General features: G+C 38.4%; 1 protein-coding gene across 5 annotated transcripts in view; it reads left to right on the plus strand.

The window, feature by feature from the left end:
* Nucleotides 1–15,473, plus strand: part of Pld5 (phospholipase D family member 5) — a 397,710-nt gene that overhangs the window by 275,271 nt on the left and 106,966 nt on the right. For all 5 annotated transcript variants that reach the window (XM_078022984.1, XM_078022987.1, XM_078022986.1 and 2 more), the window contains one exon: nt 15,065–15,192. In XM_078022984.1, the coding sequence (XP_077879110.1) occupies nt 15,065–15,192 (128 nt within the window). The remainder of the gene's footprint in view (nt 1–15,064; nt 15,193–15,473) is intronic.

A 15,473-nucleotide genomic window follows, 5' to 3' on the forward strand; every position in this document is an offset into this window, starting at 1 on the left:
TACCATGTGGTTATGAAGAAAGTTGTTTGATTTTTTTTTTTTTAGTAATTGTTGAAGGGAAAAAACATGTCTGAAGATGGTACATTCATTTACTCATTCATTCATTCAACAGATATTGATTGAATTCCTCTGGGTGGAGCTAATTCAGAGCCCTATTGTTACCCTCATGAGGCTTATAACCTAGTAAGAAAGAAAAAAAAGCTAAGCAAGTCATGGCTTTTGAGAGAGTGATTTCAAAAGGTACTGCACAGGAATTCACATTTCTGAGCACATCCCTCACACAGATACCTCCATCTATTCATGTGCTTTGGAGCTCACAACAGCTCTTATTTCATTCTTATTTCATTCATGGGTCCTCTTTTATTTCATTCTCGTTTTGCAGAGGAGCAAACTAGGGCACACAAAGCTAAATGACTTGCTCAGGGGCTCCCAATCCCTAAAAAGTAGAAGCAGGATTCAAACCAGGAACTCTGACTTCAGGACCCTCAAGTCCACAACAGAGACCAACTGTAGAGACATCTTCCATAGAGTTTCTCTTCTAGACCTTCCTTCTCACCTTCCTCCATCTTCTGGAATTCTTTTCTTTCCCATCCTCTGTTAAGAGGTCTATTATATTTTTTCACCTTGTCCTTGTCTTATGTGTGGTTTAACTTTTACTCGCTGCTGTATCGCAAAGGATTTCAGTGTCACCATCCTTGTCTTGTGGCAAAAGTTGGACCTCAGCAGTGAGATGCGATGGCCGGCGATCAGGATGGTAAGGTGTTGGGGTTTCTGAAGCTGCAAGCAGAAAGCTTCAGTCATTGAATACAAGCTTGGCTGTAAAGAATACTGAAGACCCCCTCCCTCCTTTCCCTCCTCCAAGTTCTGTGATAACTTGATAAACACATTTCTGTCTTGTTTGCGATGGAAACAAAAAATATTTTTTCCCCCCTGGGTGAAGAAGAATAAACATTGAAACTGTTGGTTCTCAAAGGAAGGGACAATTGAAGTGTCAACATTTGGGAGTTATGTTTCAGTTATGTTGGAAAGTTCTGTCTGGCTGCCTAATTTTTCCTTTTGTTATGAAATTTAGCTTGGAATGGAACCATTTTTAAAGTTGAACTTAACCATTCCTCCCACATATAAAGGATGGCGTTTCTAGATCATTTCCTTCACGATGCTGGTTCTTCATTGAGAGGCCACAAGTGATTGTCTTCAGTTTTTCAGAGAGAGAGAGAGAGAGAGAGAGAGAGAGAGAGAGGAAAAAGAGTCTTGACAACTTTTATTTATTCACTCATTCATTTATTGTCTTTCTTTTCATGTTTCCTGGACCCCTAAAACGTGGCCAGACTGGGCTACTTGCTGAAGTTAGTGGACAGAGCCAGCCTCTCTCTCTTGAGGCATACCAGTTTCCTTTTCTCACACCGCTCCTTCCCTCCGTCCCTCCCTCTCCCCACTTTCTCTTTCTTCCTTTAGCCTTTGTTAAGGGGGAATATTGAATAGCTGTGTCATTAGAAATCAGTCTCTTCTAATAGATTCATTTCAACATCACCATTTGTAAGAGTAACATGTCCATCGATGTTAGAATAATTCAGATTGTTGTGCAGTTCTGAGCAAGAGGCATGCAGAATTGCTGAGGGCCATTGCCAAGAAGGAATGACGCATCGAAATTTCCTTGCCAGCATACCCCATGTTAAATGGACTTGCCTTGGAAATTTGCTGTGACATTGCATGTGCGTTTGAGAAAGGTGACCCTGTTCAAGGACAAGGGTGGATCCAGGTTTAGGGTGTATCCTGCAGGTTTTAGGAAGTATCCCGGTTTAGGATAATTTGGGTTTAAGGCGTTCCTGGTTTAAGACAATCTGGGTTTAGGGAAGTTCCAGGTTGAAGGTTATTGCTGCTGGGAATAGGGTGTTCCTGCTGCCTGAGTTCCCTTTGAGTTATCGTGGAATTCAGAAAGTATTTTGGGACGTGAATTGGCAGGCAGAACTTGGATTTCCCCAGTTTGTTTGTGTAGAGGCCGGTGTGAGTTCGGGAATAAAGAATTGCTGTTTGAATCTACAAGGTGTGTGGTGGCTCTTGATTCTGTGCCCAGCCAAGAATGCCGCACAGAATCCTGGATTTTCAGTAAAAACCTTGGGTCTGAGCTCACATTGCCACGGTAGGCATGAAGCAAGTCATTTCCTCCCAGAATCTTGGTTCCTTGTACCTGTCCTGGATATAAAACCAGAGAATGTGTAAAGTACTCTATAAATATAAGGGTGTTTTATTTTATTTTTAATAATTTGGTGATTATTATTTTCTTCTTATGACCAAGATTGAATGAAGTTGAACAAGCACTTAAAATTTTAAATTTAATAATTGTATCCCTTTTGGTTAGATAAACTCAAATACAGGGGAAAAAACACATAAAGGCAATACATACATTTACGTTTTAGATCAATATTTTCTCAATAAATTATACATCCCCGAAATTATGTAGGTATACAGCTCCCTCATTTAAAATGCTTTTTCAAAATTTGACCATTTCCTGGAGAAATTTATACTTTAGTTGTGAACAAAAAGCTTATTTCCCTTCAGACTATTTCCTAGTTTTCGTGGTGTTTTTGGGGGGAGGAGGTGGGTGCCAAAGCAGGGATTAAGCTCAGGTGGGTTTAACCACTGAGCCACATCTCCAGCCCTTTTTATTTCCTATTTGGAGACAGGGTCTTGATCAGTTGCTGAAGCTGGCTTTGAACTTGTGATCCTCCTACCTCAGCCTCGTGATCTTCTGGGATTATAGGTGTGGGCCACTACAGCCAGCTATTTTCTAGTTTGTTGGTTTTTTTTTTTACTGTTAAAATATCTGGTATTGTATAATTCATATTAACTAAACTTTGTATATCATCATCTTTTTTGGTGGAGGGGATGGTACCAGAGATTGAACTCGGGACACTCAACCACTAAGCCACATTCCCAGCCCTATTTTGTATTTTATTTAGAGACAGGGTCTCACTGAGTTGCTTAGTGCCTCACTTTTGCAGAGGCTGGCTTTGAATTCACTGTCCTCCTGCCTTAGCCTCCTGAGCCACTGGGATTACAGGTGTGCACCACCACAACCTGCTGTATATTATTGTCTTTATTTCTCTCTGGCAGCTTTTGAAATCACTGTTTATTTACAGCGTTCTGAAGTTTTATTATGATATGTGTGAGGGTCTTTTTTTATTTCTTGCTAGGGATTGGTAGAGTATTAAATATAGATTCTTATGTCCTTCAGTTCTTGGAAATTTTACTTTATTGTTTATTATTTCTGATTTTCTTTAGAACTTTCATAATTAGATTTTTAATATCTTAGTCAAACCTGTTATTCCTGATCTTTTTGGCTTCTCTATTGTCTTTTCCCCTTTCTCTTTACTTTTAGGGAGATCTATTTTTCTCCCTTTAAGACTTTGATAGGGTTTTAGTTCCCTTAGATAGCTCTTTCATGCATTAACTTTACAACCATTATTTCGATCTCTTTGGGTCCAGTCTGTTTTGAAAGTAAATTACTTCACTGGAACTTTTGGATCATCATTTTAGTTTTCAGTGCTGCCAATCATGTAGTGATTGCCTTGACCGAATTTTTTTATTTATTTTTTTACCATAATGAAGAGACTTTAATGGTTTTCTCCTATTATGTGTTCATATTCTAACCAACAAAAAAATGGGAGAGAATGGCTGTTTCTGAATTGTGTCTAGCTAAGACACATTATTATCACTCCTATATTTTTCTGTTCCTGGAGGGCAATTCAAAGGCAATTGAGCTTGGTTGGCTTAGATGCTTGCCTTACAGAACTATTTATGGTAAAAGTCACAAAACCCCATGGACCATCATCTACACTGTTCAATATCTTCTAATTTTCTTTTAACTTGCTCCAGATTTCTCATTATAGTCCATGTTTTGTCCCCAGAGTGAAGTAGGCATGAGCCTACTTCAGGCACACTACAAGTCATCTTCCAGTTCCCAAGTAGGGGACAGATGCTATAGGTTACATGCCATGCCATGGCTACTAGGATATTTAGGCTTTGTTCTAACCATAATCTTTTTAAATTTGTTTTAATTAGTTACACATGACAGTACAATGACCTTGACATACATTTGAATCAGATGGGGTATAATATCTCATTTTTCTGAGTATACAGGTTGCAGAATCACATTGGTCATGCAGTCACATATATACACACAGCAATAATAATGTCTGTTTCATTCTACTATCCTTCCTATCTCCTCAAACCCTCCCCTCCTCTCCTATCACTTCTCTCTACCTAATCTAAGGTAATGCTATTCTTTTTTTTCTCACATCTTCATACATGTATTTTGTATAACAATGAGGGTCTCCTTCCATTATCCATGCATTCCCTTTCTCCCTCCTTTTCCCTCCCACCTCTCTTCCCTATGTAGAGGTAATCTTTTTTCTATGCCCTTCCTCTCTTCTCCATTTTGAGTCACCCCCTTATATCAGAAAAGACATTTGGCATTTGTTTTTTAGGGATTGGCTAACTTCACTTAGCATAATCTGCTCTAATGCCATCCATTTCCCTGCAAATGCCATGATCTTATTATTTTTTAGTGCTGAGTAATATTCCATTGTGTATATGCCACATTTTTTTTTATCCATTCATCCATTGAAGGGCATCTAGGTTGGCTCCATAGTTTAGCTATTGTGAATTCTGCTGCTATAAACATTGATGTGGCTGTGTCCTTGTAGTATGCTCTTTTTAGATCTTTTGGGGTATAGGCTGAGAAGAGGAATAGTGGGTCGAATGGTGGTTCCATTCCCAGCTTTCCAAGGAATCTCCATACTGCTTTCCAAATTGGCTGCACCAATTTGCAGTCCCACCAGCAGTGTATGAGTGTACCTTTTTCCCCACACCCTCGCCAGCACTTGTTGTTGTTTGACTTCATAATGGCTGCCAATCTTACTGGAGTGAGATGGTATCTTAGAGTAGTTTTAATTTGCATTTCTCTGACTGCTAGAGATGATGAGCATTTTTTCATATATTTTTTGATTGATTGTATGTCCTCTTCTGAGAAGTGTCTGTTCAGGTCCTTGGCCCATTTGTTGATTGGGTTATTTGTTTTCTTATTGTTTAATTTTTTGAGTTCTTTGTATACTCTGGATATTAGGGCTCTATCTGAAGTGTGAGGAGTAAAAATTTGTTCCCAGGATATAGGCTCCCTATTTACCTCACATATTACTTCTCTTGCTGAGAAAAAACTTTTTAGTTTAAATTCATCCCATTTGTTGATTCTTGGTTTTAATTATTGTGCTATAGGTGTCTTATTAAGGAAATTGGGGCCTAGCCCCATGTGATGGAGATTAGGGCCAACTTTTTCTTCTATTAGATGCAGAGTCTCTGGTTTGATTCCTAAATCCTTGATCCATTTTGAGTTAACTTTTGTGCATGGTGAGAGAGAGGAATTCAATTTCATTTTATTGCATTTAATTTTTTAATTTTTCCAGCACCATTTGTCGAAAATACTATCCTTTCTCCATTGCATGCTTTTAGCACCTTTGTCTAATATAAGGTAGTTGTCGTTTTGTGGGTTGGTCTCTGTGTCCTCTATCCTGTACCATTGGTCCACCAGCCTGTTTTGTTGCCAGTGCCATTCTGTTTTTGTTACTATTGCTCTGTAGTATAGTTTAGGATCTGGTATAGCAATACTACCTGTTTCATTCTTCCTGCTTAGAATTGCTTTAGCTATTCTGGATCTCTTATTTTTACAGATGAATTTCATAATTGCTTTTTCTATTTCTGTGAGGAATGCCATTGGGATTTTGATTGGAATTTATTTTTGATTAAAAAAAATTAAGAACATTACTGTGTTAGCTTTCCATCACTGTAACAAAATGGCTGTGATAAACAACTTATAAGGAAAAAAAGTTCAGTCCAGGGTCACTTGGTGTCATTGCTTTTGGACCATGGTGGCATAATATACCATGTTGGGAACACATGATAGAGAAAGCAATGTACCTCATGGTGGCTGGAAGCCAAGAAAGAGGGAGGAGGAGAAGCCAGGGTCCCAGTATCCCCTTCAAAGGCACACCTTCAATGACCTAACTTCCTTCCATGAGGCCTCAATTCCTAAAGATTTCATTTTCCAATAGCACCACAGGCTGGCAAGCCCTCCACACATGAGCTTTGGGGGGACACTCAAGATCCAAACTATAGCAGCTGACTGCTGACCAGTTCTGATTGGAACTTGTTTTTACAGATTTTATGACTCTGGAGTTGTACTTTTAATTCCACTTTTTTCCCGAGTCTTGGAATCTTTGGACTGTATAAAGATCACAAAAGTCTTTTTCCAGGATATTTCTGTTTTTATCTGCAGGGAGGAGTCTTAATATTCCTTTGCCCTGAGAGAATAGCCCTGAGGATAACAGGTTGTCAAGGAATTTAACATCCTATTGATTTAAGCCTGAGCAGGGTCAGAAAGGCCTTAGGTAAATTGCTTTTTCAAAGAAAGTCTGTGGAGAGCCAACACATAAGCCCAGTCTATGGCATTATCCCCTTAACCTCCTGTTCCTTCTGCTCAGGTCTGTTATCTATCAGTTAGATGTGTTAGAATTTAAGACGCAGTGTGCTCTTTAGATTCGCTTTTTTTTTTTTAACAACTGGAACATGTCATTCATTATTTTCAGTGTTTTCCTCCTCTCACTCACTGAATGATTTGAAGGCAGATATGTGTCATGAGAAGGTGTTTTTACCTTTTGGCCCTTGAGCCAACGGGCTGTAAAATTTTGCTAGTTAGATTGATAGAACTCTACTGATTAATAAAAATTAAAGCTCCCAAGAATAGGCTATGACCTTTTCCTTTGTTCATGAAAATTAATGTATTCAGAAGAAAAGATTGATTGATAAGATAGATTTTTTTTTTTTTGCTGCAAACCTTTCTTCCAGGAAACATTTGAATGCCTTTCCAGTAATCTATAATTAATAACTGATACATCTCCTTCGATCACACTGAAGTCTCCTTAATCTGTTTAAAAGGCAGTGATAAACTTAGTTTTATATCGCTATTAGGGATACATGCAAATGTGGTAAAATATATTTTAGAAACAAGACAGCGGTTGCTGAGGGCCATTACCAAGTAGGAATTGAATTTGGGATAGTGGTGGCATCTTAAGGAAGAGGTAGGGATATGGTACCAGGCAAACAACTGCAATGCAGGATTTCTCACCCTTAGGACTAGCAACATTTGGGGCTGGGTAACTTTGTTTGGGGGAGCTATTCTCTGCAAGGTGGTATTTTTATCCACAACCTTGGCCTCTACTCCCTGAAGACTAACAGCATCCCCGACCTTTGTCACAAAGAAAATATGTCTCCAGGTATTGCCACATGTTCCCTGGGGGAAGCTGATAGAGAAGGCTGGATCCATCCCAATGGAGAAACACTACTTTAATCACATTGTATGGTAATTCTAGTGTATAGTAAGGTGGAAGGTTCACAAGTGCCCATTGTAGTATTGTGCTTTATAATTTACTTACAAGTTACATATATTCTTTTGAATGTATAAATGTTTACATCATAAAATTTATTAAAGTTGCTGACAACATGCTTTCAACCAGGGAGTTTCTGGAAACAAACTGGGAGATAGAATCTGTTTGGTCTTGGGGATCCAGGGAGAAGATGGAACTTAATTTTCCACTTCTTAACCACAATTGACTGGTTTCCTTTAGTGTCATTATGATAATGGCTTTGACAGAATATTCATTTAAAAATCTTCCTGTTTCAAATCATTTAATCATACAACTGGTGAAACTGAGTGTTATAAATTATGTGAGTTTTTAGGCCCAAACCAATTGTTTTGATCAAATATTAAAAATATACATTATAAATATTGTAGGGCTTTTCAAATTATGTATGCACATAATAAAGTGCGACATTATCTGATTAATAACATTGAGTAACTTAGTAAAGAAACAGAACTCCTCTTAAATGATGTGATTTCTATTCTAAAGATTTGGAGGAACTCAAAGTGAAAAAGAAGGTGGTGATAGAAGAGTCACGGACATTCTTCTGCTCTCTTGTTCTCTACTCTCATTCTTTTTCTCCCCCCGCACCAACACCACCCCCAACTCCAAACTTGCCTTCTTCTCACCTCCTTTCATGTGGAGAGTCACGCCAATCCATTTGTGTGTATCACTATCCATAGTTTATTTTAATAAGCTGACGGTAATTCCATATTGAATTCCCAAAAGAGGAAATTTGATTGGCTCAGCTTAGGTCAAGTGACTACATTAGGTCCAATCACCTATGGACAAAGAGACTAAATACATCCACGCAGTACCTAAACAGTCCCATTATCTGTCATATGGTAGTATTATGTACTTCAAAAAGAAAATGTTATCAGGGAAGACATTCCCATATATGCTATATGTAATATCAACTAAAAGAAATGTGAAGATTTCATTTTTCCTTCATGAAACAGAAAGGAGAGAGAACTGCTAGATACATGTGTGATACAGATGGATATAAAAATGAACATAACTTTTCTTATCTTCACTGGACTTAAAAATGGAATTTTTCAACCAGATGCTCCTAAAGTTGCTCATTTCCCCCCTGAGTGTTTTCCTTATGTGTGAGTGTGATGAATAAATGAGAACATTCCACTGCTAAATCTCTCCAGAATCTTACATGTGAAAATTTTATAGTGGAATATCTTTATTCCATTTTGAGAACCCTGGTTTCATGATTTCATATTATTCTAGAAGTACCAACACATTTCTGGAGGAGATTCCAAGTGGAAATGATTGTTAATAATTCTTTAGCTGTGTTAGCCTGGAATGAGCATCCTGAGATGAATTAACCACTCCTACTCAAATTGTATGGTAATTCTAGTTTTTAGTAAGGTGGAAGAGAGGGGGTAAATTAAATGCATCTAGATCATTTTTAAGTTGATAATTAAAGGATCAGAATCACAAACCTTGTATTCTAAAAATTGTGTTAACAGGTACAGATCAAAGGATAATCCCTATAGATCTGTAATAGATTGGGGATGACCTTGAATCCCACCCATATAATATCATCCACACCTGCATTATCCATGAAGAATGTTGAGGAGCTCTGAAATCTGAGTATAAGATACACATTAGAGGGGCTGGGATTGTGGCTCAGTGGTGGAGTGCTCACCTCCCACGTGTGAGACCCTGGGTTCGATCCTCAGCACCACGTAAAAATAAATAAGTGAAATAAAAGTATCGTGTCTAACTACAATTAAAAATAAATATTTTTTTAAAAAAAATACACATTAGAGTTCCTGAAAAAAAAATTAAAAACAGTGCATAGATGAGAGAGCTACTCACTCTGCCAAATGATATATGGGACACATTTATGGCAAGCAATTGTGATGTTGGAAAGTCTTGTGTGTGTATAGTCAACTTGGTTCTCCATTGTATTAACATTAATTAATTTCTAATTCATTTATACTTCTTTTTCTTTAAATAGCTTTATTTAATGAATAATGTCCTAGTTTATATTTTCTTATTTTTTTGTTAAATTTCAAGGACACATTCTTTCGACTGATATGATGTATGGACAAAATAAAATACAATGTTTCGGTTAATACCATAAGAATAACTTATGCGTTAATTAGCTTTGCATCACTGTAACCAAAATACCTGATGGACATAAACAACTTAGAGGAGCACATTTTGTTTTCGCTCATGGTTTCAGAGGTTTCAGTCCCTGGTCAACTAGCTCCGTTGCTACTATGGGACTGTGATAAGGTAGAGCATCCTGGTGGAGAGGGTGTGGTGAAGCAGAGATGCTCATACCATGATAGCTGGACAATAGAGGGAAAGAGAGGAAGACGATGTAGACAAGATACAGTCCCTAATGATATGTCTCCGAGGACCAAGTTCCATCTAAGTTCTACCCTGTATGTTTTCCACCACCTTCAGTAGTCCATTTAGCTATGAATCCCTCCAAGGATTGATCCATTGGTAAGGTCCAAGCCCTCATAATCCAATCATTTTCCTAACGCCCCACACCGCTGCACTGGGGAGCAAGCCTTCAACACATAGGCCTATGAGAGAGATTGCAGATCCAAACTATAATAAGTTATAATAAAGAAACAGCCCCCTTCAAAGCCAGGAACATTCTTTATCAAATTTCAACCAAGCATTTAAAGCTCAAAGGAGTTGTAATGAGTAATTTGGAAATTCAAGAGTTTTAACCTTTGACTTCACAAGTAAAACCTGGGGATTATCCATACTGCTTTACCCTGATTCATGTAACCAATTAGGAGCTTTCTGTTCACACCGTTAGGTCAGTACAGCTTCAAGTTATGAACTTGGTTCTTTTGTTTGTTTGTCTGAAATTTAATTAGGACTGCCAAGATATCTTTAAAGCATTTTATAAAGTATTTGAAGAAACAGGTACACGCACTTGATTTATTGCTTTTGGCATTGAAAAGCATTCAAGTTGCTAATAGTTCCTATTCATCATCAGTGAAACAAGTAGGGTGTCAGGCTAAACAAGGAGGAGCTGCAGAGATCTGGACTCAAGAGCAGCAGTTGTGCACAGCTGTCAACAATAGTTCTGAAGCAGTATGTGGCTGTAATGTACACTTCTCCCAGTGATAGGCTGAGGTCTCTGCCCTATGGGTTGTGGGCTGCACACAGAAGAACTGGTGCAATGTGGTTTTTTCTTGCTAAAAGTAAATATGTGAAAATGAAAATTGTTTAATCAAGCTTAACTAAATATACTTCTAAAGTTGTAATAAAATGTGTTTATTTGAATCAAGCTGGACTTAAAGATATAATCTTAGAGGGCTGGGGTTGTGGCTCAACTGGTAGCGCACTCGCCTGGAGTGCGTGCGGCCGGGGTTCGATCCTCAGCACCACATACCAACAAAGATGTTGTGTCCGCCGAGAACTGAAAAATAAATATTAAAAATAAAATTCTCTCTCTCTCTCTCTCTTCTCTCTTTAAAAAAAAAAGATATAATCTTAGAAATCTATAATGTTTAAAGGAACAATAAGTAGATTATTAAAGACGTTTCATAATTAAATATATTTTATACTCAGAAAAGATTGGATTTTAATATCTGTTTCTAATAAATATGAAAAACCACCAGGATAAGGAAAAATTTAAATCAATCCACAAAAAAATCTGAAAGTGTACATAAATTTAAATTCCTTTACCTAAAATATTGACTAATATGCTTGTGATAAACTTAGGTAAACACTGGAGATGATGAAATGAATATCTATCCAGTTACAAATTCAGATAAAAGCATGTGTTTTCAGAGACAAATGAAAGATATTTAGAAAAATAGAGCATTCTTAATGGGGAAATGATATTTCTAGATACGTCATTAAATATTTTCAGTAGATTTTCTTACATTACATAATACAGTAGTTTATTATATAACATGGCTGTCTTAATGACAGGTATAGGTTCTGAAAATTGTGATATTTGGTCATTTTTATCATTGTGTAAGCATCCTAACGTATACTTAGAAAAACTAACATGGCTACAGTATCACTAGACAATTGGTCATTGACAGGAACATCTTTACACAGCAAATGAGTGTATACTAAAATAAGGAAATAAGATACACCATCTAGGATAATTGTAACAAGACTCTCTTGGTTCTCTGCACATAAAGTTTTTCAATAAATGGGAGTTCCTATTGTTACATATGACTCCATCTCTACACAGAGTTCTGCTGGTTTTTATGAAGCTGTCTCTAGCCCTGAGCAGAACAGTGAAGCCATCCTCCCATGCCCTCAGCCTTCACTAGGGATTCCCTGATACAGTGATGGGGACTCCTCTTTTTGATCTCTCACATACTTGGTGCCCTCTTCCTCTCTGAACAGCAGGTACGGAGCACATCCTGACCAAAGATGACACTGCTGTAGAGTGAATATGTGTGTCCGTCTACAGTGTGTATGTTGAAATCCTCACCACCAACATGATAATGTTAGAAGGTGGGGCCTTTGGGAGGTGATGAGGTTATGAGAGTAGAGTCCTCATGAAGACAATGTGTGCCCTATAAGAGATCCCAGAACAACCCTCTGCTCCTTCCCCCATGTGAAGGCACCATCTATGGAACAGAAGGTGGGATCTCACCAGATACCCAATCTGCCAGTTCCTTGAACTTGGACTTCCCAGCCTCTAGAAAACTGTGAGAAATAAATTTCTTTGTTGTTTTTAACTTACCCAGTTTATGGTATTTTATTATAGCAGCCCAAATGAACTGAGATAACACTTTAGTATGCCTGAATTTTAATCAGTCACTTTAGACCTTGTATCCCTAATTTCACATAGCATAACATTCTGGTATATATTATTCAATAAAGGTTTTCCAAAAGAAAAGCACTGTTTCTTTGTAAAATAATTTTAGTCATCAATAAGGAGCTATAGAGGCTCTAGATGGAGAGTCACATAAGACCCAGGATCTTCTAAATCAAACTCTTTAAGGCTAAATTACAAGGTAAAGGAACATGGTAATATGGTAATTTTAGGGCAATATATATGCATTATGGGATGAAGGGGTCAAAAGGTAGGGTCCCGCAGGGCCCTTCATATAAGATTCTCGGAGAGCCAGTGGGATGGGGTTGCAAGGGACCTAGTGAGAATAGATGGAGACTTTAAGAACTAATAAACAGTTCCATGCAAGGTAGCAATGGGTCATGGGTTCAAGTTTCAGAGGCAAAGCCCCAGGCCAGGAGGTAAGGGCCAGACAGTGTCATAGAGGGTTCAAATTGTTTCTAGGCAGAATAAGTCTTTGGTAAGAGGCATGTGCTGCAGGTAGAATCTGGAGGTAAGCCCCAGGATCACCTTCATGTTTTTCTTTGTAAAAACTATAGAAGATCCTTCCTTCAATGATGGCCAGTTTATTGCTATTGAAAAGTATGGCCAGATGAAGTTGAATTGTTCCCCACCCCTGCAAAAAAAAAAAAAAGAAAAGAAAAAAAAAAAGATATGTTGAAGATCTAACCCCCCAATAGCTCAGAATGTGAACTTAGGTAGAAATACATTTGTTGCAGGTATAAATTAGTCAAGATTATACTATAGTGTGTTTGGCCTTAATCCAACATGACTAGTGACCTCATAAGAGAACACAGACACAAGGAGAGGATGCCATGTGACAAGAGAGCAGAGATTAAAGTGTTGCCCCTGCAAGCCAAAGGGTGCCAAAGATTGACAGCCACTAGAACTAGGAAGAGATATGGAAGGATTCTCAAAAGAGGAAGCATGGCTCTGCCAACACCTTGACTTTGAATATCTATGTTTTGTTTGGTTGGTTTTCATGGTGCTGGGGGTTGAACTCTGGACCTCATTCTTGTGAAATATGCACTCTATTGCTCTGCTCTTCACCCTGCCCAATTTTGGACTGCTAACTTCCAGAACTAAGAGTGAATGAGTGCCTGCTGCTTTAAGTCACCCAGTTTGTGGTGCTCTAGGAAACTAAGAGGATCTCCAAAGAATAGCTGTGACTCCGGGCCTGGGTACCCTCCATGAAGATTCAGGTCTCTCTACAATAGCCACAGCAATCTCTTGCTTTGGACATTCAAATTCTGCAGTACCTGTTAGCATTTGCCATATCAAATAATACCCAGTGTGGTTCCTCATCCGGCATCTGGCACTCTTCCTTGGATGTTCGTAAACCAGAATGACTAGAAGCTGAGGAACATGTTCCCATTGCTCCTAGAGTAAAGAAATTACCCTACCCTCAAATAAAATCTTCCCGGGTGCTCCTAGCCCCTCAGATCTTCCCTCAACCACACAGCCTCTCTTTTCATCCTCTTGCCACAAAAAGCCTAGAGTTGCATTTTCCCAAAAGTTAGAGGTTAAATGATGTAAATCACTCTCCTGCCTTTCAGGAGAGTGATTTACAAACTCATAGTTTAACTTCATCTGGCCACACTTTTTAATAGCAATAAACTGGCCATCATTGAAGGAAGGATCTTCTATAGTTTTTACAAAGAAAAGCATGAAGGTGATCCTGGGGCTTACCCCCAGATTCTACCTGCAACGCATGCCTCTTACCAAGGACTTATTCTGCCTAGAAACAATTTGAACCCTTTATAACATTGTCTGGCCCTTACCTCCTGGCCTGGGGCTTTGTCTCTGAAACTTGAATCCATGACCCTGATATCCTTAGGCACAATGTTATATACTCCTGGCAAGGAAGATTCTAACAATGAAGTGTGCTACCAGAATATATTCTCTCCATTAATAGTGGCTATCTAAAGACAAAACAGTTTGATTCATTAAAGATATGTATATAGGTCAGTTCTTTTAAAGAGAATGGACCTTTAGCAGAAATGTATTTAAATGGCCGGGTAATGAATGGACTAATGCTCCTTTTGAAAGGTTTTCAATGAATTTGAGACAGCAATACTTTCAGACTTGACCGTGGAGTCTACCACATTTGGATTAAAACAATTGGTCAAATCCAGCTCTTTGGAAGTGTTTTTGGTTTTAATGGTCATCTACATTATTAAACTGTCCAAGATTGCATTTTTAGTAAAGGCTTGAATAATCATTGCTCAGGTTAAGACTGGATCAGATAAAGAAAGGCCAAGAAGAAACCAAACCCAAAGTAAATAATGAAGGGGAGAAATGAAAAAGTAAAGGCAAGTGAAAGAACAAGAAGGGCAAAATAATGTAGAGAAAGCGTTAAGAAGGCCAATTTCTTATTGGGGAGATTAGTAATACTGAACAAGGCTGATCCTTTTATTTGCTGCAAAAGTCTATTAAAATTATTCCAAAAGAAAAAGGAGAGAAGTGTTTTGTTATCTCACCTTCCAGATGGTAAGTGTTGGAACAGGATTTTCAAAGAGATCTGGGTGACTTGAGAGGCCATGGTCTTGTCACTGTGTACAGAGCCTCCTCTGCGAATATGTAGGGAAAATCTGTTTTGTTCTTTTTTTAGTTCTTTTTGGAGTCTTCTTTTTGGGAACAGAGTGGAACCTTCAGGGCCTTGGCTGGCTTCCCCAAGTCTCAATTGTGTTAAAGGGCAGACCATGAGTATTGCAGCAGGTCATTGACTGATTGTCAGTACAGAACCTTGAAACAAAGGCTGACCGGCATCTCCTTGAACTCCTAGGAGCTGAGGTGACCTACATGAACATGACTGCCTACAACAAGGGCCGGCTGCAGTCCTCCTTCTGGATTGTGGACAAACAACACGTTTATATTGGCAGTGCCGGTTTGGACTGGCGATCCCTGGGACAGGTAATCTTCCCACGTTATCTAAACTCAAAGTTCTACCTCCATAAAGAACTTAGCCATCTCTACAGTGGTTGAGGGAATGAAAACTACAGCATTTTTTAAATTTTATTTTCACTTTTTGCAGTTCTGGGGATCTAACCCAGGGCCTCGTGCACACAAAGCACACATTCTATCACTGAGCTACACACCCAGCCACGAGCATTTATTATTCTTATCTTGTGCAGTTTTAAGAGGGTCACCTTTGTTTACTATGAAATGATAAACATTTCCTTGTCAAAATCATT

This window comes from Ictidomys tridecemlineatus, chromosome 10, assembly GCF_052094955.1.
Source record: "Ictidomys tridecemlineatus isolate mIctTri1 chromosome 10, mIctTri1.hap1, whole genome shotgun sequence".
Classification (NCBI taxonomy): Eukaryota; Metazoa; Chordata; class Mammalia; order Rodentia; family Sciuridae; genus Ictidomys; species Ictidomys tridecemlineatus.